The sequence below is a fragment of the Berghia stephanieae genome, chromosome 1 (genome assembly GCF_034508935.2).
Source record: "Berghia stephanieae isolate SIO BIC M18660-M18661 chromosome 1, UCSD_Bste_1.3, whole genome shotgun sequence".
Classification (NCBI taxonomy): Eukaryota; Metazoa; Mollusca; class Gastropoda; order Nudibranchia; family Aeolidiidae; genus Berghia; species Berghia stephanieae.
The window spans coordinates 20,362,505-20,390,187 of record NC_088360.1 but is presented as its reverse complement, the minus strand read 5'-3'; the positions used below and the strand labels follow the sequence as shown (position 1 = coordinate 20,390,187).

Sequence of the window (27,683 nt, the reverse complement as noted above, 5' to 3'; positions counted from 1 at the left end):
CCAGATTTTGGTATGATTCATCATATTATCAATCTACTCGTATATATTGTGTCTAAATTATCAATCTACTCGTATATATTGTGTTTAAACACGAACAGTTTATAATAAATAGGAAAAACACTGCAACAAAAGGTAGTTAATTACCAAAACATATTGTATAATAACCTGTAAAAAAAATACACTTTTAGACATTTATTTATTTACAAATGTATTATGTCAGAATGCGTGTTGTTTCAGTCTTTTATTCTAAGTCTATTAAATGAATGAATGAATGAATGAATGAATGAATGAATGAATGAATGAATGAATGTGGAAATGCCTTGTTGTGATAGTGTTAATGTTGCTGCTCGAAGAAATTAATAATAACGTGATGTTGAATGTAAGCTTCAATTTAATTACAAAAACAGATCAAATGAACGTTTCGGGTTTCCCCTTTATCAACAAAACAGGATGTTTTATCTGTGGTGTTTCAATCATCCTGTTTTGTTGATAAAGGGGAAACCCGAAACGTTCATTTGATCTGTTTTTGTAATTAAATTGAAGCTTTCATTCAACTTCACGTTATTATTTACTTGTTGTGATACTAAATCATAATTTCCATAACGGATCAATAAAGTAAATCTTATGTTATCCTATTTTATACAAATCAATACCATACCTTTTGTGCTTCCAAGGCGTCTTGAAGCTTGTTCTTTCGGTCTGAGGTCTTCTTCTTCAAATCGGAAAGGTTTTGGTGTAGATCATCCAGTCTTTCCTCAATTTTAGATGCAGCAAAATGACGCTCTCTAATCATCTGTTGTGCAGACGTAGCTACAGCCTCAATCAATGGCTCGTGTGCAATAATCTCTGACTCTAAAGCCTTTGATGAAAGTTATCATAAATATGAATTTTATATAACTGGTATCGGAATGTAACATTTGGCTCAATACGAAAAAGGAAAGATAGCAGTCAAAAATTGTGCATTGTAATAAATAACAATAGAGATTGTATTACCGATGATGTTGATTATAGTAATAGTGGTAGCGTTAGCTCTCCTCTTTCTAGGATAGTACTAATAGTTGTAGTTGTTGTATTAGTAGTAGTAGTAGTAGTAGTAGTAGTAGTAGTAGTAGTAGTAGTAGTAGTAGTAGTAGTAGTAGTAGTAGTAGTAGTTTGTAGTAGTAGTAGTAGTAGTATGGTAGTAGAGTAGTATGGTAGTAGAGTAGTAGTAGTAGTAGTAGTTAGTAGTAGTAGTAGTAGTGTGTGTCGTCGTCGTCGTCGTCGTCGTCGGTCGTCGTCGTCGTCGTAGTAGTAGTAGTAGTAGTAGTAGTAGTAGTAGTAGTAGTAGTAGTAGTAGTAGTAGTAGGATTAAATGAGAGACTGTGTGTGTTGGATTTATTGATTTAAGTAAATGTGACTTGCTGTGGCAATCTGGTAATATGTCGGAATGACCTCGATGAACAAATTTGAGTCTAAAGTCAAGATGATCAGAATTTGGAAATTTACCTTTTTGGGGACTAGGAAATAAAGCCCTCTCTCCTCAATGGAGTCATATATCTTAATTAAAATTTCATAAATGAAGCTTAAAATTAAAATTATAAACATAAGGTTATCCTCAGCATAATACCGGTTTGAGACAGCTGGTCACAAATGTGATACTTAGTATTTCACCAAACGCCAAAAGAAAACCAATGAAACAAACTATAAAATGGACGTTAACTGGTCACATAACATAACATAAAATCTGTGAACATTATGCATCGCAAATAAAATTGTGATAAATATATAAAGTAATATTTTCATAAATTCATACTTATATACAACATGCAATGTATCTCTGTGAATAAATTGAACATTAAATTAATTGTGATGTAATCTGAGGCATGTGAACACGTCAATATAAATGTTACATCAAACCTCATCTTCAATATCACTATCCTCAATATGAATTTCTTCTTCCTTCTCCTCTGTGTCACTCATGATTTCAGAGGTATGTAATTTATCCACTTCCTCCTTTGTGATTGAATGTTGGGATAAGGATAACATTATAAGCAGAGCAAATGTCTCATTTAGAGAATTTTCATTTAATCAATTGATATAAATGGTTTGTTGAAAGAATACTTAAATTTATCACAATCAATAAAACTATATTTGGAACTCAATTTCTTCCTAGGGTGGAATACTTTTTAAATAAATAAGCCGACATTGCTTGTTATGGACGATAAATTTCACTAATGCCTGGTATGCAATCGGTTCTTTTCCAATTCTGGAACTTTTCGTTTTATCCTTGAGCAAGATTCTAAATCTCCATTTTGGCTATTCAATTCCTGTTGACAATGAACATTCCCCCTGGACTGCCTCGATGCCTAATGAAGGACTGATTTATAAATATTTTTTCTTAACTAAATTTAATCCCTTAATATCCATTAATCAACATTAATATTGACATTAAGAATATATACGTTGTTATTAGTTTTAAAGATTTTTAACTCTAATCATGATGCTCATGTCACGAGGACTAAATACATAATTTGAAAGTTTTATGATCAAAAAAGTTTACTATAATTTCGGAAACTGCATCATCCGTTTAAAAATATGAGTCAAAAGATATTGGGTTAAAATAAATAATTTTAAAAATTAAAAAAAATAAATAAATAAATAAATAAATAATGGCAAGGTCTGGAATCAGAGTCAGGCCAACAAAATACAATTTTTAAAACGGTATTCAACTTTACGTAAGAAATTCGGTCTTGCATTGTAGGATTAATTTTTTTCTAAATTCCAAAGTGTCATCTAATTAAGGTATTATTCTTTTTTTTTTCTCATATCAATTAAATTATACTCTTTAGCTCATCTTATCATTGGAAATAAGTATACCTGATGTTTCTTCATCAAGTTCTGAACCGTCGTTAATGAGTTTCCAAGGTCCTGGGATTCAGCCAATGGTCGTCTGTCTTGTATCCAAGATAACTCATCCTCCACATCGCGGAAAAATTGATACATATGTCTTGCTTCCTCCAGGTTTTCACGTCTGATATGGCATGGCTCAAGGAGGGAATTGTACCTTTAGAGAACAGAGTACAATGATCAAGACTATATCATGATAGAATTGTTCAATCTTTAAAGTATGTTTGTGCGTTTTAGTAGATATTGTGTCGGATTCACCGAGGTGCTAAAATGGAATTCAAAGCCATTATGATTAAAATTACACTTGAGGTGTTTGCTTGTATGTTTTATGTCTTTAAGGGTTTTAAGGCGCTTGCAACACATTAAGGTTATATCAGAGTCAGTAAAAAGGAAGAAAATCTGATAGTAAACAATTCTAAAATTACAATTAAAGCACCCAATAAAAAGTAAGAAAAAGGAGAATTAGTTCAAATAGGGATCAGATGTAGATTCCAAGAGCACACTATCAAAGTACTTAGTTTGAGATCACCAAAATGTCTCATCCTGACACAAGCACAGGTCCCCGCTAAGAGGAACACATCCAAATGATTACAAATCATATATATGAAAAACAAAAATAAGACAGTGCATAGCAGAGAGATGATTTACAAGGCAAAAAATATCACATCCCAAAACTCTAACTATACATTCGACGTTGTCCTTCCCAGACAGGATATCCGGCCAGGGCCAGAACAAAACAAAGTAATCTCATTCCAAGAGAAAGACAGAGAGCATGTAGGAAAACAGATATATGGGTAAAGAAGACACAGCACGTGTCTTCCTGCCCACTATGGGAGGTCAGTAACCCCACCCAGGAGGTGTTTGTACTTTTTAAAAACTAAATTGTTAACCAGGAGAGGAACTAGTCACCTTTTCACAATACATTGCTGAGCCATGTTCGAATGGTCCTTAATGTAGCAATGACTATCCCGCACAAATCTTTGGGTCTCTTTTTCGCTCACGAAGTGCCCGAATTCGCGTCAAAATATGGGACGAAGCCGTCTCGTATATGCTTTTATAAAAAATTAAGTACGACGCTGTTTATCGATGAATATGACTGAAAGTTGGCACACAGTTAGAAAAAAGGTCATTGTAGATTATGTCAAGCGACAAAACTCGTGCGATTACCAGAAGACCGTTAAAAATAGATTTTTACTCTTTGAAGTAAAATATTTCTAAAACTACTGGGCGTGGAGGTTTTGTCGCTGACAAGGTAATACATGAACATTTCTTCTTTTTGGTTGTAAAATTTCATATGAATATGACGAGTGCTTTTCCCGTATTTTACAAAACACCATCCTAATTTGCTCTTCAAGTTTCAATCTTTTAATCCACTTATTACGCAAGATACAACCAAAGGTCGAAAAAAAATGCCGAAAAAGCGTCCCATATTTTCGCGTTTTTTTTCCTCTTTGCGGGTCATCCAAATAAAGGACACCTTTGAAACTGCATAACTTGTTTATTTGTGAATGGATTTTCAAAATTCAAAAACAATTTTACTCAGTGGGGATAGGGCTTTGATTTTAGACCAAAATTTTCCTCAAAAAGAGAAAAAAACATTTTTCATAGTCATTGCTACTTAATGTCTAATTCAGACATAAAAATCTCTTTTCTTTAAAGAAACCACACTCATTCTCTTCGATTAAATATTTAACTCAAATTTTGATAATTTAATTTAGACTTTAAATTCATATTTCATCAAATGGCTTATCCCTGACAATAAACCAGATTGAGGTAGAGGGCCACGTTTTGTCATCTCGAGAACTTTATTGATAGAATCACTACTGTATCCTAAAATAATGGTTATGTCAAATAAACGATATCATTAAAGTTCATCAACATATGCAAATATTTTACATCGAATGACATTTAACCAGATTTTATGATTCACCGTCTCAAAGCGGTATTATCTAGGGATGGACATAAGCTAGAAATTGAAGCTAATGTCACAGATATGAAGCATTGGATTGATATATATTCTATGCGGCGGTGAATAAACATACAATTTCTTACATTGCAACAAAACTGAGAGATCGTATTTCTTATCATTTTCATTCTAAATTCATTCTTCGGGGTCCCATTTATCCCAATGGGTCACATTTAATAAAAAGCAAAACTTGTGAATTAACATGACAATAAGCAATGTATTCTCATTAACTCTACATTTAAATCCACTCTTTCAAAATCTTAACCTTCCTTTATACAAAAAAAATTTCAAGTTTTTTCCTGTGATACAATAATCTATTTTATTTTGGATGTTGATTTCTATAAAATGGCATTTTTATTTTCTTTGATATGTTTTTCTTTTCTTCTATCACTTAAAAATTATATATATATATTATATATATTATTATATATATATGGACAGTTACATAACACATTTCCAACGATTTATCATCCTCAATGCGTTTCACAATGTTAAAATTTCCAGCGGCCATATGGAACCATATTTTTATTTCATACAGTAGAAATCGCCTGCTAGGCATACTTTCTGTAACAACACTTATACAATATTCGAGTTGAGACGGGTAATGTGTGTAAAGTGCCTTCTCAAGGAATAAACAGCGAGAATAAAATTATCCACTGATACTGCCATCCATCTGGCCAATCTTAGTATGTATTGCTTGACTTTTGTGACAAGACAAGACATTGTACTACCGAGTCACCAAGCCACATATTTAATTAATATTATTGTTATTACCAGGAGTGAGAAATTCTGAATTTTTATACTTTTTTTCTTAATTCAACGGATGATTAAATTTCTGTCATAAAAACTCTTAAAAAATTTCTTATGTAAATAGAGGAAAATTAATTGGTGGGAACATGTATTATTATTATTATTATTGTGGTAAGGGGCGATTGGACAAATTCAGAAAGGGACCTTAAAACTCCAATACATTTTAGACCAATGACGATTTGTTTAATAATACGATACAGATATGTAAATTGGTTTGGATAACAGGCTGGATCTAGGATCAATTTGGAAGGAGGAGCAATTCATTCAGTTCAAATGAAGGGGCAATTGCAGTCGGTTTAAAGGACGGAGCAAGTTTAGTCGATTTGGAGGAAGCAGCAATTTGAATCGGTTTAGAGGAAGGAGCATTTGTAGTCACTTGAGGAAGAAACAATTGCAGTCAGTTATGGTGGAAGGCAGTCAGTTTGGTGGCAGGGGCTAATGCAGTCAATTTGCAGGAAGGAGATGTTGTATTCAGTTTGGAGCGAGGAGTAAATGCAGCCATTTTGGTGAAGGGAGTAATTTGAATCAGTTTGGAGGAAGGAACAATTGCAGTCATTTTGGAGGAAGAGATTATTAAATCAATTTTCAGGAAGAAACAATTGCAATCAGTTTGGAATTTGAAGTAATTTTCCAGTCAGTTTGAAGGAAGGAGAAACTGTTATTCGTTAAGAAGTCAATTTGGAGGAAGTAGTAATTGCAATCAGCTTAGTGTAAGTGGCTATTGCAGTCAGTTTGGAGGAAGGAGCTATTGCAGTCAGTTTGGAGGAATAAGTAATTGCAGTCAGTTTGGAGGAAGGAGCTATTGCAGTCAGTTTGGAGGAATTGGCTATTGCAGTCAGTTTAGAGGAAGAAGTAATTGCAGCCCGTTTGGAGAAAGTGACCATTGCCGTCAGTTAGAAGGAAGGAACAATTCGAATCAGTTCAGAGGAAGGGGCGATTTCATTCAGTTTGAAGTAATTGAAATTTTTAGTCAGTTTAGAGGAACGGGCAATTGCAGTCAATTTAGAGGAATGGGAAATTTCATGCACTAAAGAACAAACACTTCCTAAAGTATACAGCATAAAGTAGCAATAAAAATAAAGCAAATAGATAATTTGAAATCAAAGAATAATGTAAAATTATGACGAATAATATATCTCTAACAATATGAAGTACAAAAGTAACAATGGTAGATAAGAAAGATATCAAATTTTCATTAAGTAAAAATTAACCTATTACTGTCCGTATAAATTCCCAAAATAATACAAAATGATTTATGCTATTCATAAAAAGAAAACGTGAAAGCAATTTTTAGCAGCTTATGAGTACCATTGTGATTAAATAATTCATGACATTTTAAAATTGCTATAAATGTGTCTACTGCGTAGTAAACAAAAATCGTTATATGAATATTGTGTGAAAGCTTAATGTGCAAAATATACACATGAAACAACAGATTCTCTGATGTTTAACAGTTTACAGTGATGGAATGTGATCAATCCCCTCAAAATGGTATTATGTTGGAATAAACCCAATTTTCAAAGACACATTTTGAGCTCAACTTATAAAATACGAGTCATGTGAGTCAAATAAATGCGTTCATTGAGGATAATCACTAATTTTCTCTTACATTTCAAAAGACTTAATTTCTTTAATATGCTTTAAAAAGTAGTCCTTCAGATTCATTATGCTCATAGATCTGAAGTTTATCCCAGTTTCTTCAGTGTGAAAAAGCAATTGCTTGCTATCCTTTGGATAGGACACTAGTCTATCAGCACTTTCCACTAGATCCAACATACCCAGTTAACCAATCACTGCTGGATGGAGAGGGGGGAGGGGACGGGTTGGAAAAAAATCTGAATTCATCCGGGATCGACCTCGTTCCTTTTGCATGTGAAGCGAGTGCTATAATAATGGGATCGATCTCTGTCCCTTTGCATGCGAAGTGTGAAGCAAGTGCTCTACCAACTGAGCTATCGAGACCCACCCCCCCCCTCCCCCATATTCTCACTTAAAACTCAGTTTAATTAATCAAATTCATTCCAACTCAATACCAGATTGATACAGCGGATCACATGACATAGAGAATTAACAATTTCTCGACGGATGTAGTTAATCATTTATACTTTCTTTTTCTTTTATATTTCGTATTTATCTGATTTTATACACAATTAATATAAAGATAATGACAAATCCTTCCTATATTTTTGAATGGTTAGGAGGAATGTGTGATATATTAACTAACTACTGTATATAGAGGGCGACCATGGAGACTTGCATGTTTGATATTAAATGCGAAAATATAAACATTACCATCTTAAGTCAGCATGTAGAGAATTTTATAGTTTTAAGATAAGACACAAAATGGGAGAGGGAGAAAAGAAAGTGGGATTATTTGAAAAAAAAAAAAAAATACAAAATCAAACATCAAACACAGGGAAATATGATAGGCAACATGATTTTGAGTTAGATAAGAGAGCATATGGGTTGGTTATTGCATGATGAAATACAAAAAAAAAAAATGAAAAGATGGGGAAAAAATATGATCAATCGGGTTGAGTAAAGATTTAGTTACAAACATATGGAAAGAATCTCATTATTGTGTCGTTTTTCCGTTCACATCCTTAATTAATAATATTTTTCTTGAAATTTGTCTTACCAGTAATATACTAACAAAAGAGTAAAAATGGAGAGGATTCGTATGGGAATAAAACAGACAATGGACGTTTCGGGCACAAACCCTTTGTCAGCCCAACAATACACAAATTAACGTGAAAAAAAAAAATAAATAGAATTTTTTTTCTCCATTTTATTTATTTGTTTTCCACATTAATTTGTGTATTGTTATGCTGACGAAGGGTTTGTACCCGAAACGTCCATTGTCTGTTTTATTCCCATACGAAGCCTCTCCATTTTCACTCTTTCGTTACTTCAAAGTAAAGTAATGTTGAATGTGTTTGTAGTGGTGATGTTGGTGTTGAATGAGGTCATGATGTCTTGGAATTCTGATCATGCTCTCAATTCGTCTCAATAATTTGAAAGAAGAAAAAAAAGATCAGAACAGAATGTACACAAGTCTAACCTGTATTGTTAATGAGGTTATATGATAGAGATGAAAATGGAGAATATTACAAATGCAGTATTGAGTTGTTTTTGGGGGGTTTTTGTTGTTGTTGTGATGGTAATGGTATTAAATGAAATGATGACCATGATTATCAACCCGACAGGGAGAAAAAATGATTTAAAGCCCCCCACATAAAACGCCCCTTTGTTGAGCGCATATTTTTGAACCCTAACCAACAGAGTGAAATTTAAGCCTTGAGGTCAATCTTCTACCTTACTTACAAGCCACCAGGAAATTCACTAACTTTACAATAACTATTTATTGATCCTAGTCACTAGATACCCATGGTGGTGCTGCTACATTTGTAGCAAAAATGTTCAATCAGATCTTCTTTTTCCAGTTCCATGTTTTTTACTGGCTATGAATGCCTCATGATCAACGTTAATACCAGCAAGTCAAATAGTATTTATACAGACAATTGTATTGCAGCGATTGGTGTCATCAGGGGTATTTGTGGTTGCAGCTGTCTTGGTGGTATAATGCTGATATTTGGAATTAGTTATAGTGATTTCTTTATTTCATTCCAAATTGCTGTTATTTCTCTTGAAATCTTTAAAGTTATTTAATCTATTTATATGAAATCATATAAATTTTCTGTAATAAACATTACAAATGGCAGATAAAAATCATACAACACAAAATTTTGAAATAATACCTTTCAGATATTTCTCTTGCGCTTGCTTGCAGTTCTTTGTTCATGAAATGTTTGGACTCTTTGAATACCTGGGCTGCATCCAAGACGTCAGTCACTTTTTCCTTATGAGATGATATGTCTTGTTCCAATTGCTATATGCAAAACAAGACCAATCAACACAGTTGAGTCAGTAATGAGTGAAATAAACTATTTAATATATTATATTAACAAAATATTAATAGAGAGAAGAAAAAGGGAAAAATAAATAGTATAACATCAAACAAGCAAATTCTTTTTCTTCACAAATTTATATCAATATAAATAAAGCACATTACTGAATATTTAGCAACGTCAATACAATTTACCATGCTTCATGTATTCTGAATCTGAATGTTACTCGGTCGACTCAATTCTGAGAATTTGTATTCGAGGACGGAGAGAGTTGTTGAGTGTGACAGCCATTGTTGGTATTTAGGCTGAAGAATTTTGATAATCTTTGTTTGAAAGTTTCTAAATCTGTTGTGTTCACACTTGGGTAGAGCATTCCAGTCTATTCCTCTAACAATCAATATGGAACTATATGTCCATTTTAGTTTTTAAAAATAATCGCTTCTCCCGAGCCCTTTTGTACTATCCATATCCAACACTGCCTAAAGTTACATGATTATTCACATTTGACTCTAGTGTAGTAACGTATAAAACGTGTTTGGAGACAAAGGCAGGAATGATTGCGATCAATGTCACCCGATTGGTCATTGACTACTCTCAACGTTGCTCGACTTTCATAAAGACAAAACACAAAATGTCACATAAGTAAGTTTTATAGGTAAATATACAGTTACCAGAAATACAGGTATAGTTTTGTAACAATCAAAACACTACACATAAAGACAAAACACAAAATGTCACATAAGTAAGTTTTATAGGTAAATATACAGTTACCAGAAATACAGGTATAGTTTTGTAACAATCAAAACACTACACATAAAGACAAAACACAAAATGTCACATAAGTAAGTTTTATAGGTAAATATACAGTTACCAGAAATACAGGTATAGTTTTGTAACAATCAAAACACTACACATAAAGACAAAACACAAAATGTCACATAAGTAAGTTTTATAGGTAAATATACAGTTACCAGAAATACAGGTATAGTTTTGTAACAATCAAAACACTACACATAAAGACAAAACACAAAATGTCACATAAGTAAGTTTTATAGGTAAATATACAGTTACCAGAAATACAGGTATAGTTTTGTAACAATCAAAACACTACACATAAAGACAAAACACAAAATGTCACATAAGTAAGTTTTATAGGTAAATATACAGTTACCAGAAATACAGGTATAGTTTTGTAACAATCAAAACACTACACATAAAGACAAAACACAAAATGTCACATAAGTAAGTTTTATAGGTAAATATACAGTTACCAGAAATACAGGTATAGTTTTGTAACAATCAAAACACTACACATAAAGACAAAACACAAAATGTCACATAAGTAAGTTTTATAGGTAAATATACAGTTACCAGAAATACAGGTATAGTTTTGTAACAATCAAAACACTACACATAAAGACAAAACACAAAATGTCACATAAGTAAGTTTTATAGGTAAATATACAGTTACCAGAAATACAGGTATAGTTTTGTAACAATCAAAACACTACACATAAAGACAAAACACAAAATGTCACATAAGTAAGTTTTATAGGTAAATATACAGTTACCAGAAATACAGGTATAGTTTTGTAACAATCAAAACACTACACATAAAGACAAAACACAAATGTTACATAAGTAAGTTTTATAGGTAAATATACAGTTACCAGAAATACAGGTATAGTTTTGTAACAATCAAAACACTACACATAAAGACAAAACACAAAATGTCACATAAGTAAGTTTTATAGGTAAATATACAGTTACCAGAAATACAGGTATAGTTTTGTAACAATCAAAACACTACACACCTGGTGTTTTTTGAGCAAACTGTTGACAGAACTAAGATCCTTTCCATGGTCTTCTGACACGAGTTGGTTCTCTACGTCATCCATCCACACTGACAGATCTGTGACAACCCTGAAAATTTACACAAAATTATAATCATAAATGCCTGGTGCATTGTAAGTAAAACAAACTATTGGCAAATGCACAATTAATGATGTATATAAATAATTGTTAAAAATTCTCTTTAAAGTTATTCATCTAAATACAAGTTAATCATACAGAAATTCTAAAATAATGTATAAATGTATAAAAGGGCTACATTAAATTTATATGGACTATCATTTATCAAACATTATTAACAATTTTGACCTATGAATTAAAAAAAAAAGTACCTATTAAACAGCATAGCTTGATGAGCATCTTGTAGTCTGTCTTTTTTGTCAGCACTAGCGGCAATGAGAGCTTGCCATGACAACTCGAGTTCTTCCAATCGTTTGTGAATATCGGATCTTGCATAATGTGTTTCTTCTATCAGCCCTTGGCCCTCCTGTCAAAGAAATGAAGGGAAATAATAATATATGATTGATTTGTAAATCAAGGAAAATTGACATCAGGACAAAAATGTATGTAATATCAATAGATTATGAATAATTTACTTGATTCATCATGGAAGGATAATAATTGCGTTAAATAATATTGAATCCATAAGAAATATATAGAAAAGAAAAAGACAGAACTAAGTTAAGTTCCTGGAAATATTAACATGAGTTGAGTCAATTTAGTCTGCTTAATTGTTGAAAATCCAAACTTTTTATTTCTGGACAACTTTTTAAAAATAAATATCAATAAACTAGAGCTGTAATATCATTATTTTTTTTATTTCCTGGCACCAAAGTGAAAAAGTGCAGAACTCAAACAGACAGAAATTGTGGCTCAAAGGATGGCCAAGGTGAGAGTTAATATTCCAATCATATTTCAATTCTAAGAACTCTCAGCTTTGTTGTTTTGATCTGATAAAATCTTCTCAACTAAATGGCATAATGCAAATTCAAGTATTTTGTCCAATCCAATTCTATGGTAGCTTCAAAATTGAGATAAACGCCGCACTTGTGCATTGGTGGTCTATGTTAGGTTATGGCTCAATAAAGCATTAATCATGTGATGCTCATATTTGGTCCTGCAATTGCACTGAAATTCTGATATTAAGTATTTTGCCAAATCATAATTAATTGTTGGTTCAGGCACTTTACCTCAACCACAGCATCCACTCTGTTCCTGTTGGATGAGAGTTCTGCCTCAAAAGCTGAGTGTTTCTGGAGCTTAGCCTGAAGGTTGGTAAGATCTCTGTAAGATTCATCCAATGCTACTTGCAACTTCTCGTTTATCCATCCTGAGACCTGGGAGAAAAGGGGGGAAAAACAAAACAAATTTGTCATTTTCTCGTAAATGCTTTCATGCTATTCAAAATTATTTAACATTGAAAGAGGCAATAACAGTTGCTCTCCATTTCAACGCATTAAATGTTAAAACTTCTATTTCATCTTATGTTTACATGTTTATATCTTTCAAATGTTGATGTTTCTATTTACAAAATGTGACACTTTGGGGAGTTTAAGATATTAACATTAAGAAAAAGTGAAGACAAAACAACATACAAAATGTATACCTCATAAAGATTTCTCAAGAACAGCTGGTAGTTTCGAGAATCCACCAACTTCTTTCGTCTCGCCTCGGATGCTTCCCACATTCTCTTTCTCCTATTCAAGACGAGGGCACACCTTGCATTGATTTCATCAACAGCATAATGGTTATCAGAACAAAGGTCAGAGGCAAACTGTTTCAATTCGTCTATTCTGTCCTCCTGAGCTGTTGTTGTCTTTTCGAAGCCTTCGTGTTTCTTCATCAGACTTTCAACACTGTACAGGGTGTTCTGAGCACAGAAAAAATCAATTGGAATTATCTATTGATGAAGGCTACCTTAATATGTCATTTTTAGGTAGAAATACAGAAAATGGCATTCAAATGTTAACCATGCATCAGACACTAAAACCACAAAACTGTTTTATGCCGGGTTGATCAGAAGCTCAAAATTGAGTTTATAGTAAAAAAAAAAAAATTCGTTCAATTTCATAGGTTTAATTAAGTTCAATGGATATAGTTATTGTAAGTGATAAAAACTGATAACTCATAATATATGTCTAGTCATTTTGGTTTTAAAATCACTTTTTGATTGTTGATGACAATGTAACACCGATTTGAGGCTTTGGATCATATCATTTGTTCATAGCACAAATACAAGTGCGAAATGGTGCATGGAATTTGATAAGTTTGAACTGGAGTAAGACTATTATCAATGTCCAGATCAAAGCAAGGAAGCAAAATTTCCTAAGCCATTTTCGGGTTTGAAATAAAAATAACGAAAATATGAAATTGTAGTGGTCATTTATATATATGGTTAGAGATGAACACCAATAACATAAAATATTAACTAAAGTTTTCTTGCTTTCATTACAGAAATGTGAAGTTTGAGTTAAAAATAGTTTGATCCTTTTTATCTTTCTTAAATGACTGTAATAGTGCTGGATTCATAATTTGCGAAAAATAGTATTTGTCATTGCAACTGTACAGAGATACTAGGGATAGAAAAAGCAGTCAAACAAAAAAAAGGAATCATTGACCTTTTACCTTAAAGGCTCATGAAAAAATAAACTACGATCATCCAAGCATACTAATAGTTGGCATTTGTAAAATATTTTTTTACTTTGCACAAATGACTGTATTGCTGTTACATTATCATACTGTTAGAATGTATTGAAATAAGTTAAAGTTATGATAAGTAGGATATATTTTCAACCTACCCCGACATCTTCATTGGCAAGGAATGCTTCTTTAGTTCCCAACCAGGCATCTGCTTGTTCAGCGGTCTCTTTGAACATCTGGAAGGTGAAAAATTATATTGTTCAAAATATTCTTTAAATGGCCCCTCCTCTCCCTCCTCCTCCTCTTATTCTTCTCCATCCTCGACCTCCATTTCCTTCTCTTCTGCCTTCATGCAATCCACAAACTACTGTTATGAACGGAAATGTTCAACTAAAAGTTGTCAGGTTTAAGGCTGGCCTTGCTTAAAGCACACAAGAGCATATAAAAATCATAACAAAATCAAAAGAACAATATTATTATTAAAGTGAAAAGAGCTCGGTCACCTGTAAATTGTGGCACTGTGTAAGGAGATTGTTCCTCTTGTCCCAAGAACCTCCAAGACTTAACCTAGTAGTATCCAGCTGCTTTACCATCTTGCTGATTTCATCAGAAGCGTAGTGTTTCTCATTAACCAATTTATTGCCATGGTCACGAACTGATGAAAAGTGAGATTTCCTCCCATCGATCTCAGCCTGTTGTATAGCAAAGGAAAAAAAATGAAAGGGTTTTCCCCTCAATCATCGTATTCAGTCAAGTGTGTTCCAAAATGTAATAATCAAATATCGCCTATCTCTTATGAATTCTAATAATTCAACGTTTTCTTCATCTTGTGAACTTGAAAAATGGTTGCATCTCATGAATCTTTTAAAAGTAGATGCAAGTTTGAAAGTGGGTCTCGATAGCTCAGTTGGTAGAGCACTTGCTTCACAAGCAAAAAGATCAAGATTGATCCCAGGTGAAGTTGAGGTTTTTTCTGACCCCGCTAGTCAACCAGCACTGATTAGGAAGCCGGGTCTGTTAAATCTGGCAGAAAGTTCTATGCAATAGACTAGAGTCCTAACCAAGGGTAGCATGCATTTGCTTTGGGTCCCTTTCACACTATAGAAACCGGGATAAACTCCGACTCCATAGACCTAATGGATTTGAATGACTACTTCATAGTTTAAAAACATGATTTTAAACCTAGTCTTATAGGGGAAAAAAAGCAATGCAGTTAATCTCACGCCATAGTTTTTGATTTTAACCAAAATAGAAATAAGCACCTTTGTAATAAGTAACAAGGCAAATCTCTTACCTTCCTTTCATGATGCATTTGAAGCAAGTTTTCTGCCTCTGTTACATCCTTGGCCAAATCTCCAGCATTCATTTTTCCAATCATATCATTGGACCAACTTATCTGGTAAAGAAAAGTGAGAAAATCAAGAAATTAAAAAACAATTATGGGTGGGATGTTTCACCTTGTGGACATAAATAAATAACTATACTGATTTTTCAATTTACATTGTGATAAATCATTAAAGTGTTTGACTGCCTAACACAGCGCCATGTTTAGAGCTGGTATGTGCAAACCAGAGATTTAGGACGAGCGGAAAAGAACTCGGCAGATACGGAATTATTTACGCGGTGTTTTTGGTTTATTTGATTTGTTTTTTGGGGGTTTTTTTTGTTTTTGTTTGTTTGGGTTTATTTTCATCTCAGCCACAAGAAAACGGATGTTTGATATTTTCTAGCTGTTTCATTTATAATACAAACGTCTTTCTTTTAAACGACGTTTCCAATCAAAATAGGTTTTCTCATATATCACAGCTAATAATTTAGCGAACAGTCTGAATAATTTATAAAGTGAGAAAGCTCCAAAGAAAATATGATAACTGAAGCAAAGATATGAGGTAATGAGGTTTATATTTTTTTGTAAACAACTGATTCTCATCTCATTTTCATAATTTTGATTAAAGATTTTTAAAGTAAATTGTTACCAGTTCTCTTGCATCAGCCAAGAACTTCTGTAGTTGATAGGATTCTGAGAGCTTTGCTTTCCTGAGGAATGGATATAGAAGTACATTCAAATCAAAATATCTATTCCTTTAAAAGCAAAAACGTTATCAATAGGCTTAAAAGTAGATTAAAGGTATGACATGATAATGATGATATTTTCTTTTAATGCAAGCGAGTATAATTTAAATCACATGATGGCAAAATGAACAGACCATGCAATATTAATTTTGTTTGTTAAAAACATGGGAACTCCAATCGAAAGTCTCACATAAGAACAGAAAGTATAATAAAGGACAAAGAATTCAATATCAGCATGTAATTAGACTTCTTGCTCTGCGTAATTTTACAAACATCATTGGAAACAGATGTTTAAGCACTATTCGCTTTTGCCGATAAACATCTTCCTGCCCTTATCAATTCAGCATCTGATAATCAAACTGTAATGCATAATCATTGCTCAAACAGTTGATAAAATTCAAGAATTTTACCTAGAATCTGACAAATCTTCCAAAGCCTCCCAGTTGTCCTCTGCCTCTTGTTTCTTCAGCTCTATCTCCTTCGCCCTGTCCTTGTATTTTTGACAAAGTTTACTTGCTTGCATCTCAATTTTCTAGAACAAATAAAACATAAAGTAAAGGAGTAAGGATCTTAAATACAAAATCCAATTCAGGACATCGTTTTAAAAATCATGAATATAAAGATATTGTGGATCGCTTCAAAATGGAATCTAAATCCTGATTAGATAATTTTCGTGGTCACCAGATCATAAATCAACAATAATAAGCTGAAGCATTTTCCCTTCCAATCAACTAACCTCTAGCTGATTTTGGAGAGCTGTCATGTCTCTCTCTATCTCCTCCTGTTTCCTCTGGAGGGCTTGGACTGCTTGTAGGTCTTTCCCAACGTCTTCCACTGACAACAACTTGGATTTCTCCTCTATTCTATCATCGATGTCATCTACGTCCCTCTTGAAAGCGTGAATTTCTAGAGCTGCAGCAAGTCGAGATTTGTAGTCATTTAAAGCCCCTTGGAGATTCTGCCACCTACAGGAGTCAAAGAGATGTCACAATAGACAAAAATATTTGTTAAAAGTTCTTATTTGGGTTTAGAATCCATCTTATTGATAAAATCAACAATCCAATAAAATCTTTTACTTAATTGGATCTTATGCATGAAGTCTAAAAATAAAATACGGAAACGTCTCAATTGTTTTTCAGAACATACGATGCAGTTAATCACTTAATCACTCTATTACTTATTACTTCAATCGCTGAACACTTTAATTGATAAGAAACAACAGTATCTGATGTTCTGGTTCTTAACTAAAACAGAATATAATGTTTAATATTAAATTGCACGTCCATATAATTTAGTAACTTAGTGATTCAAACTCGGTGGGGAAAATGCAATTATGAGGTTTGCATTGACCTCATTATGAAAATTATAACAATCAAAATAAGACACATAAAGGTGTCTCTAAGAAGTGAAAGAAAAAATGTATACATACTTTTGATTCATGTCTGCCCTTCTATCTTTGACTTGTACAGTATCCGTTCTTCCTTGGGCAATAAGTTTGTCTGCCAGAAGGTTGATATCCTTTATCCTCTTTTCATCGACAGTGATTCCCTGATGGCAAAAATATAAAGGTTAGGTCCTATTATTTTGTATTGTTATTTCTTATTAGTGTATAATGAATGCATCACAAGCCACATGTTTAAGTTATTGGTCGATACTCTTTGGCAGTCAAATTACAAAGACAAAGATGGATGACATTGATTTTCACTGACTGTAATATAGATTAGATGAAGTAATAAATTGTAAATGAAGTTTTGTTCAACCGATCGTCATACAATAAATCTAAAAAAAAACACATCTTTTCAAAATTCTACTTTTAAGCCAACTTACAGCAGATTCTTGGTTGTTCACTTTCTTTTGCAGTTCCAGGCAGTGCTCATAATCTTTACCAAGGTCATTTTGATGCACTAACGATTCCTGCAACGAGAAGATGGTGCATGGCAACCAGTGAAATATTCCTATTTTAAGCAAGCAATATATCAATATTTATCCACATTAACGATGACACAATTTATAGAAGTTCCGAGTTACCTTATATATTCAATCATTTATAAGTAAACTATAATCCATAAGATTTTAATCAAAGTAACTCAACAGAAATAACAAAATTGTGTTTAGACTATCATTCCATAATATACCCGAGGTACAAAAAGAGGAAATAATCTCAAAAAATTACTCGCTCGTCTCCTATCACCCCCTTCCTGTCATGTCACATCTTAAACCAAAGTTTCATCTTCCAGCCTAAAAATGTTACTGGAATTGAAAGTGCCTTGATTTCAACTCTGAACAACATGAACACTTCTCAGATAGAGAAATCTTTGTTCATTGAAGGTCAATGTTGCCTCACCTTTTCTCTAACCCATTGTAGGACTTTATCCACTTGTTCCATGAACTCCAGGATGTCACGTGCCTCCTCAAGGCCTTTGCCTCTATTTGAGGAGGCCTGAAGAAGCTCATTCCACTTAGTCATGAAACGCTGCAGGTTTTGCTTTATCTGAGGTGATTCAGGGTGTTTCTTCTTGAGAAGGACATCTCCTTGCTGCAAGTAACATCAAAACAACAACTTGTTACTTTTCAATCTCGATATTTGTATGCTAACAATGTTGAACAACAAGAGCGAGATAATTAAAATAATTGTTTGTTTTCAACTAAGCATGAAAGCAAACTTAAAGACATCAACATAATATAACCATACTATTAAGTACAACATAGTAATATGCTCATTTTCTTGTTCGCATCTTTTTTTTTTCTTGTTATATTTCTTACTATATAGTCTTTTTGTTGTCTAAATAGATTCAAGAGCATTCAATTCATCTTGCAATCTGTGTTTGATTCCAAAAAGTTGTGTCTCAAACATTAACAACGATTTTTTTTTAAAAAAAGGATTCAAGGTAAATTGTTAATATGAAAAATTTTATCAATTTCCTTCCAAATAAAAGTTATTCAATAAAGAATTAAAGGAAATGGCCAAAATCTGATTCTAATAAAAAAGAGTTTATCCATTACTGCGTAGAAAGATAAAATCAAGTTTCCCACCTCTTTGATGCCATTTATTTTGTCTGTATTGGCCACAATCTCCCCATGGAAGGCTTGGTGCTTCTGTAACTTTCTCATCTTGTCGTAAAGGTCTGTCACATTCTTGAAGTCATCTTCATAGGCAATCTTCAGCTTGTCGTCAATCCATCCCTCAGACTATCGACAAAGGAAAGAAAGAAAATTAAAACAACTTGATTTTATCTTTAATAATTATATTATAATTATAGTTGTCATCAACTTGCCCAATATAAGCAAATGTAAATGTGTTTATAATGATTATTTTATATACATTGGAGTCATCTTAATAATATCTATTCACTTTCAAACTGCAATAAATGAGATTATCAGGCAAGATTTTTTAAAAATACTGTTTATGATGAATTGTATCAAATCGATCATTAATTCTAAAACGGAGAGTTTACACGTCTTGAACAGTTTGAAAATTACAGTTGTACAATTTTGAGTTTACAACAATCAATAGGAGTAAAAAGCAAACTCAAAAACATTTGCATTTATCAATAGATGATAAGCCAAAGTAAAAGCAATCTGCACGTTTTAAATACCTCAACAATGTCTTGATTGAACTTTTCATACAGTAGAGAATCTTGCAAATGATTCTTTCTCCATCTTGATTGATCCTGAATTGCTTTACGTCTGTAGTAAGTCAATATAAAATATCATATTTGTAAATGAGTAAAAACAAAATATTGTAGAGTTTGAGCCAATCTCTTGGAGAGTGCCTTTGTATTGTCTGAGTCCATGGCCTTTATTTATAAAACTAATAACGTAAAACCCAAGTGCAGGCCTGTAAATGGTCGGAGAAAAAATTGTCGGAACTTTTTGAACAATAGGACAAACAAAAAAAAATATATATATATATATATATATTTTTGTTTTTTGTTGTTTTTTTTTTTAATGTCAGCTCTTAACAGAGTATATCGAGCAAAATTGTACAGCCGGAAATCCGACAATTGTCAGAAGGTTTAAAGGCCTGTAAATGCTAGAGCATAAATTTAAAATTGTACATTTTGAATATAATAAGATATATCTGAGATTTCACAAACATAGGAGAGACAAAATTGACTGTACAACATCATGGTTACAGATTCATTCCTTGTGTTGTTTTATTTTTAAGGGTCATAAAAGATAAATATAAGAATAGGAAATACCAACTACCTGTCTGAGAGAGCTGTCATCGTCTGTTTAACATTTTGGGCCTCAAAGTGCTCATTTTCAACCAACTGCTTTCCGTGATCCAGAATGCTGTTAAGCTGCAACAAATAAATTCAATATTTGAAGTCAGTAAAAAATAGAGAACAGAAATAAATACAACAAAATACCAAACACAGAACATTTTGGGCTCAAAATCACTCTTAAGTCAACAACAAAAAATAAAAACAATAAATCATTTAAAATACAGACAGAGGCTGAAAAGTATTTGGCATGACTTGTCCACAAATAAAAGGAGTTTTATCTTAAGTCAGATTACTTATACAATGTTTTTAAAAAGGATTTAAAAATTCAGTTTCCTTGGTTATTTACCTTAAATTTTAACTATTTTATTATTTTCATTGCTTCAAAACAATATTTTTACTAAGAAATAAAACAAAGGTTTTATATTTTTTTTTGTTTCTAAAAAATTCAAATAATTAAAAAAAGAGTTCCATTGTTTCTAAATCCCTTTTTAAAATGAAAATCACAAATCTTAGATAGAAAGAAAATAATTGTTACCTTTTCATTCTGAGACTCCAGAACTTTCTCGAATGCCTCATGTTTTCTAATATGACTCTCCACTTGCTCGATGCCAGTTCCTAAATCAGCACTGTTCAACTGAGCCTGGAATAATTAAAGATCTTTTTATAAAGGATTTTCAGAAAGAGAAAACACAAAGAGCTAATCTTATTAAATGACATTGTAAAAAGATTAAGAGCTGTAATAGTGGTTTTCATGACAAATTCACCTGTCTTTATCAAAGATCATTCCAGCAATAGTACCTCTTGTTGAAAATTTAAATTTCAATGTCCTATTTTCATTCAGACTTTATTCACATTGTTTATCATCTAATGGCATCTGTAAATCAAAAAAGGATTTTACCTCTTGAGAAGCGCTAGTTCTGTTGAGGAAGTCAGTGTCTCGCAGGAAAATGTTCAGATCGTACACTTGGTCGTAAAGCTCTTTTCTCTGTTGCCACACCTCCTGTAGCTGTTTTCTGGCATTCTGGACCTGATTCACTTTGTCAGAAATCTGAAAAATAGCCATTGCGAGTAAAGAATCCATAAACTCACACATGGAATAAAAATGCCTATCCTAGGTCCCATCTTTTAGGTGTTTTTTTGTTGTTGTTTTGTTTGTTTGTTTGTTTTGTTCTTATTATTGTTTTGGTTTGTTCTTTTGTTTTGTATTTTGCTTTTAGTTAAGTTTATTTTTGTTTGATTGAAAAATTATCTAATAGTTGATATTCTTCGTTTATTGTTATATAATAATATATAATTCTCTTTAATCAAGCAAAAGTCTCGTCATCTTTTAGAAAACCATTAATTTTTTATGAATGATATTTTATAAAATATTTTAAAAGTCAGAAAAGTATAGTTCAAAATGGTCCAAACCTCATTCTTTGCATAGTGCTCATTTTGGATCAAGGCTTCTCCTGTCTGTATGACCGCGTCAAAAGTCTCCTGTCTGGAGTCAATTTCTGCTCGGATTTCTTCATGTCTCTGCCTGAGAAGATCTGCACCATTCACATCCTTAACATTATGGTCCATGTTCATTTCTCTCTTTGTTTCGTTCGCCCAGTCAAGTAAATCCCTCACCTGAAATAATAATAAAACAAAGTAAGCAGTGAATAAATGTCAAATTATGTTCATAACAAGAAAAATATATAAAATCGCAAAATAAAAAACAAAAAAAAAAAAAAAAAAAAAAACAAAACAATCACATTTACCTTTAGCTGGATTTTAAACCTTAAAATCAATGTTGTAATTATCACAATTTCCCGTTTTATTTCCCAACACTATGAACGTTAAAATATTAAAGTCCTATTATCTTATTATAAATAAGATTTGACACTTAAACTAGTTAAAATATTAAAGTCCTATCATCTTATATAACACATGCCACTTAAACTTGTTAATATATTAAAGTCCTATCATCTTATAATAACACATGCCATCAAAACTAGTTAAAATATTAAAGTCCTATCATCTTATTCTAACACATAATACTTGAACTAGTTAAAATATTAAAGTCCTATCATCTATCTAAACATATCTAACTAGTAAATATTAAGTCCTATCATCTTATTCTAACACATAATACTTGAACTAGTTAAAATATTAAAGTCTCAACTTCTAACAAAGAACACCTGACACTTACACTGGCATTGAATTTGTGTAAATCAGCAGCCGCCAAAAGGTTGGCCTTCCTCTCATCTGTTTTTGTTTGCAGGTCTCCCCAATCGTCAACGACAGCCGATTGTAACAAGGAAATTTGTTCAGCATTCTCACCTGGGTAGGCTTCTTGCAAGCGGTTGGAGTCGTCAATTAGAACTTGAAGCTGAATTTAAAAAGTGATTTTAAAAAAACAAAAACCCACTTGGTTAATATCAATATTTCAAAAGTTAGGTTTTTATAATACTTTTTTTGTAATTGTGATGCGAAGCCTATAAAAAAAAGTTTTGAGATGCCCAATGATCTTCTATAGCTACTTATAGCAACGAAAACACAACCCATTTTAAAACACAAATATTGTTTATATATAACCGACCCGACCAAAAAAATGTAACTTTTCATTGAATATAATAATACATTATATGTGATTGAAAGTAAGGCGTTTTGGTACAGGAAGGGGAGAGGGAGAGAGAGAGAGAGAGAGAGAGAGAGAGAGAGAGAGAGAGAGAGAGAGAGAGAGAGAGAGAGAGAATGAGAGAGAGAGAGAGGGGGGGGGGGGTAGAAAGAGCATAAAGGTTACAAATCACAATAATTTTTTAATTTTAATATAATGCTAGTCTGTTAGTCTTTACAGCACAGTTCCAATCAAAACACCCTAACACTGAATTTAATCATCAAAATGGCGCTTGCGGAAGATATTTTAATCAATTCATCAAACCATTGAAATGTCATAATATAACAAAACTTAATGCATTCATTGAAACACAAGTTTAAAAAATGATATGATTAGTTACAATCATAAAAACAATGTCACCAAAATATGACTTTTTTTTTTAGAAAACACACTTTTTTTTTAGTAATATCAAAAACACACATACAGACTTCATTTCATTCAAACATTCTTATAATAATTGCAGTCACACAGGTTCAATACGCATTCTGCTCACAAAATAAACTCGGCAATACCCTAGTTACAAGTACAACGACGGGCAACCAAAATGCTTCATAGTGTCTATTAATGTTCATATGAAGAAAGACAAAAACATTTGCATATCCCTATTCCAAAGTACAGAATAGTTTGTGGTGACTTGATACAAATTCATAGAGTTACACAAAAATTGTTAATATTGATTCATCACAATTCATCACTTTCCCTCACAAGAGGAGATGAATTCAAACTTTACTTATCCATGTGTAATACTAAAGATAGACAAAAATCTTTCATGTTTCATACTATGCACTTGTGGAAAATTAGATTCGAAACAAAGAATGCACGTTCTCATGATAGTTTTAAAAGTTTGATCGACTGGGAGATTTATATAATATTTCAAATTGATCAGTAATGGTCATTGATTTAAATGATCCATTGATGTGTATCATTGATACATCACTTTGTATTTATTCTTCATATCAACAAGGTATTTACCGAATACAATCCGAATTTAAGTCTTTAATCATGCTATCTTATGTTACGTAATAGTGTTTAATGGTGGAAACATCAAATTTATGCAGTATACTGATGCTACTTTGCGTTTGTAGCTCCACTCGGAGATCATCAATTCATGCAGTAATTTCAACAAACTCAGCAAATCCAATCATCACACTGTGCCTACTTACAGTTTTACCAGTTTTTATAACACCAATCTAAAGAGATCCAAATTGTCACAAATCAATAGTTATTTTATCTACAATGCAGGAATTTTCTTTTAACCTTTAAATATTTAACTCTCTCCTTACCAAGTATTTTTAGAATTTCCTACGAAAATTCACTCCCGCCCAACACAAGAATAGACTTTTCTTACTCAAACAAAAAAGGAACAAGTGAGCTCTATAACACAGTGTTTAGTACTTATAGCTGTAATCAAATCATTCTTTAGATTTTGTGATGTAGAAGAGAAATCAGAATGAGAAAATTGTCTGTTGCATCGTAACGAATGTGACGATTTTCCTATGGGCGGTAAGGAAAGGGTTAAGGGGCTAACTTTTTGGTGCACTTCTAAAGATGACAAAGTGTCATAATAGAACGACTGCGGTACATTAATTCTTGAAAAATAAGTTGAAAACAAATAAAATAATGTTCTAAATTATCCAGAGTATTTGATAAGTTGTGAAAAATATGAAAAAAAATGTGAGTTAAAAGATGAACATCATTTTTACACTCATAATAATTATGGCTATATTTTGAATGAAAAAAAATCAAACATTAAAATATTCTGGTACACATTTTCAACAAAAAAACTAACAAATAACCCAAAAAACAAGGCAATGCTTGTTCGATGTCATGTTTAACAAAGAATAGATAATATAATAGATTGAAAAACATGGGGGAGAAACAGTAGATATAGAACCATTTTGATTTAACCAACCACAGAGTGATGATGAAAATAAGAAGCTCTTTAGCATTGTTGACTAACCTGTCCTTCCAAGGCCACCAAATCGTTCTCAAAAGCCTCGTGCTTCTTTAGATAACTCAAAGTTGTATTGTAGTCTCTTCCCAAATCATCAGGAATGCTTGAACTTTTCTCCTACACAATCAAATGGACAGACATTTCATTATGTGACTTTATCTATAATATCTTATGCTATAATTTATAATTTGTGCAGCTATGTGGTCTAGTGGTATGACACTCGCTTTCGGATCGGAAGGTCCTGGGTTTGAGCCTCGCGCTCGGCGCATAACTGAGTCCTTAGAAAAGACTCTCTACCCACATTCTCTCACCGTACTCAGGTGTAAAATGAGTACCTGGTCATTAACAGCGTTGTCTTTCGCCGAAAAATTGTAATATCGCCTAACAGGCGTCATGTCCCGTCCTACATGTTAAATGTTGTTGTTGACCAGGGACCCCTTGTAAAGCGCTTTGAGCACATTTAGTGGATATTGCACTATATAAAAGCTCAATTTTTATTTTTTTATTATTATTATTTTTTAAATTTAACAAATGTTTTAGACTCCAACAACAGACAAAAAAAACAACCTTTAATAATATTCTTTACAATGGATCTAAACAGTGCGTCTTTTTCATACCAAGTAATAGTAATAGAGAGATATCGAAAGTGTTTTGTCAAGTTTCAGCCATGTTTTGAATATTGCATTTAATTATATATCTTAGCTGATGAAAAGTCTAGAGATCTTACAGCATCACAAATATCTGACATAATAAATATTTATGAGAAGAATATGATCGTAATTGGAACTCGAACTACAGCAGCTGTAAATAACAAATGACATTTTGATAAAGTAATTCCGATATCCATATTAAATTTCATCTTAAGAATTATTCCAACCTTAGTATAGAAAACAGATGTACCTGAATTCTTGACAGAGCATCTTCGACATCCCTGTTGAATCTATGAATCTCTCCCGCTCCATGAAGTTTTTGGTCCCTGTTTTCTATCGTCTCAAGAAGGGCATTCCATGATTCTCTGTCAAATTAAAAATTTTGTTCAAGACATAATTTGCATTGAAAACAAAAATGTTCATGTAAAACAGAAACTTACAGAGATGGTGTATTTGTGATCAACTACCTCAAGTCGTTAATATGTCAGGCTGGTTTAGGTCCTGGCATTTTTAATTTACAGTGGAAACCTGCTAAAGCTAACATCGCCGAACCAGAAAGATTGGTTGACTTTATAAAAGTTTCAGACAACTATAGAAAGTCAAAGGAAAGAAAACATCAGCTAAGCAACGATGGAAGAATTTGTAAGTGATTACATACTTCCTTAAGTGACCAACAAAAAGGAGGAAAGAGATGGCTACAAGTTGCCCCCCTGCCTAGAACTAAATTGCTATGTAGTAGGGAAGAGTCATTAAAAAATAGTAATAATTAAGAAGAGTGGAATCATTAAAACAAAAATAAAAATTCAAGACTATTTACCTAACACGATCTTGTCTATCTGACACTTCTGCTGTGTGGAAACCTCCGTCTTTGATCAAATAATCAGCTTGACGTTCACAACGGTTAAACCTCTCTGTGCTGGCATCCACAAGCCTCTTGAATTCGTCAAACTTGCCTCTCAAAATCTGTCATGGAGTAAAAAGGATAAACAGATATTCATACACCTTCATAGCAACACAAGGCAAAATTGAAAATGTGAATAAAATTGTGATAAAAATATGTATGTAATGATTTTTTTTATAAACATAAATCAGAATAGACAATATCAATTTAAATTCATGAACTTATACATAACAGAGTGTGTTTTGTGAATAAGTTGGAAAGTTATGTCATTAATTCTTTTTCTGATATATGGCCTGGGTAAGATAACAAGTAAACGACATTAAGTCGAGAAAATGAAAAAAGAATGACAAAACCTGGAATTTTAACAAAATCAGGAAAGCCATTTGCTAAATATCTATCTGTAACCATCTTCATACCTGCAAATGTTCGAAATCCTGTCCATATTCTTCAGATGAAGCTGTTTGCATGTGTTCATGAATCCAGTCTTCAAACTCATCTGCTTCTCTCATGTAAGCATGCAATCTCTTGCTCCTCTCAAGCTTGGCACCCCTTTCAGCAGCCAGTCGTTTCAGCTTGGACAGATTGTCTTGTAGACGGTCCTACATAGAGGCAATAAAAGACATTACTGATTAATCAGTTAATCTCCCTCTCTCTCTCTCTCTCCTCTCTCTCTTCTCTCTCTCTCTCTCTCTCTCTCTCTCCTCTCTCTCTCTCTCTCTCTCTCTTTCTCTCTCTCTCTCTCTCCCTCTCTCTCTTTATCTATCTATCTATCTATCTATCTATCTATCTATCTATCTATCTATCTATCTATCTCTCTATCTCTCTTTCTTTCTTTCTTTCTTTCTTTCTTTCTTTCTTTCTCCCTCAATCTCTCTTTCTCTCTCACACACACACACTCACACACACACATACACACACACACAAAACCACTTGTCAAAATACAGTGGACTCCGGATAAGACGATGCCCAGGGGAACCGAGAAAAAAATCGACTTATCCGAAAATCAACTTAACCGGAGTGTAACCAAATGAGCAAAAACTCATTTGAACAAAGCAAACCAATCTAGAATAAGTATGTCCCTTCATATCGCGCGGTCTCTGTAGTGGTCATGAGAGGCTCCTACCCCCAATAGTCCCATAGAGGAATCAGAATACATAAAAATCGGAATTTG

General features: G+C 32.7%; 1 protein-coding gene across 13 annotated transcripts in view; it reads right to left on the bottom strand.

Moving 5' to 3' along the window:
• LOC144970112 (spectrin beta chain-like) overlaps positions 1 to 27,683 on the bottom strand; it is a 255,001-nt gene that overhangs the window by 31,713 nt on the left and 195,605 nt on the right. For all 13 annotated transcript variants that reach the window (XM_078909351.1, XM_078909429.1, XM_078909368.1 and 10 more), the window contains 27 exons: positions 26,929 to 27,111; positions 26,429 to 26,574; positions 25,862 to 25,976; positions 24,968 to 25,078; positions 22,540 to 22,719; positions 21,774 to 21,977; positions 21,262 to 21,411; positions 20,899 to 21,003; positions 20,344 to 20,438; positions 19,731 to 19,821; positions 19,168 to 19,323; positions 18,479 to 18,670; positions 17,962 to 18,048; positions 17,564 to 17,682; positions 16,871 to 17,099; positions 16,545 to 16,666; positions 16,038 to 16,098; positions 15,356 to 15,457; positions 14,565 to 14,753; positions 14,220 to 14,297; positions 13,028 to 13,291; positions 12,612 to 12,758; positions 11,754 to 11,908; positions 11,385 to 11,493; positions 9,421 to 9,551; positions 2,857 to 3,043; positions 659 to 859 (listed from right to left, as the gene is read on the bottom strand). In XM_078909351.1, the coding sequence (XP_078765477.1) occupies positions 659 to 859; positions 2,857 to 3,043; positions 9,421 to 9,551; positions 11,385 to 11,493; positions 11,754 to 11,908; positions 12,612 to 12,758; positions 13,028 to 13,291; positions 14,220 to 14,297; positions 14,565 to 14,753; positions 15,356 to 15,457; positions 16,038 to 16,098; positions 16,545 to 16,666; positions 16,871 to 17,099; positions 17,564 to 17,682; positions 17,962 to 18,048; positions 18,479 to 18,670; positions 19,168 to 19,323; positions 19,731 to 19,821; positions 20,344 to 20,438; positions 20,899 to 21,003; positions 21,262 to 21,411; positions 21,774 to 21,977; positions 22,540 to 22,719; positions 24,968 to 25,078; positions 25,862 to 25,976; positions 26,429 to 26,574; positions 26,929 to 27,111 (3,909 nt within the window). The remainder of the gene's footprint in view (positions 1 to 658; positions 860 to 2,856; positions 3,044 to 9,420; positions 9,552 to 11,384; positions 11,494 to 11,753; positions 11,909 to 12,611; positions 12,759 to 13,027; positions 13,292 to 14,219; positions 14,298 to 14,564; positions 14,754 to 15,355; positions 15,458 to 16,037; positions 16,099 to 16,544; positions 16,667 to 16,870; positions 17,100 to 17,563; positions 17,683 to 17,961; positions 18,049 to 18,478; positions 18,671 to 19,167; positions 19,324 to 19,730; positions 19,822 to 20,343; positions 20,439 to 20,898; positions 21,004 to 21,261; positions 21,412 to 21,773; positions 21,978 to 22,539; positions 22,720 to 24,967; positions 25,079 to 25,861; positions 25,977 to 26,428; positions 26,575 to 26,928; positions 27,112 to 27,683) is intronic.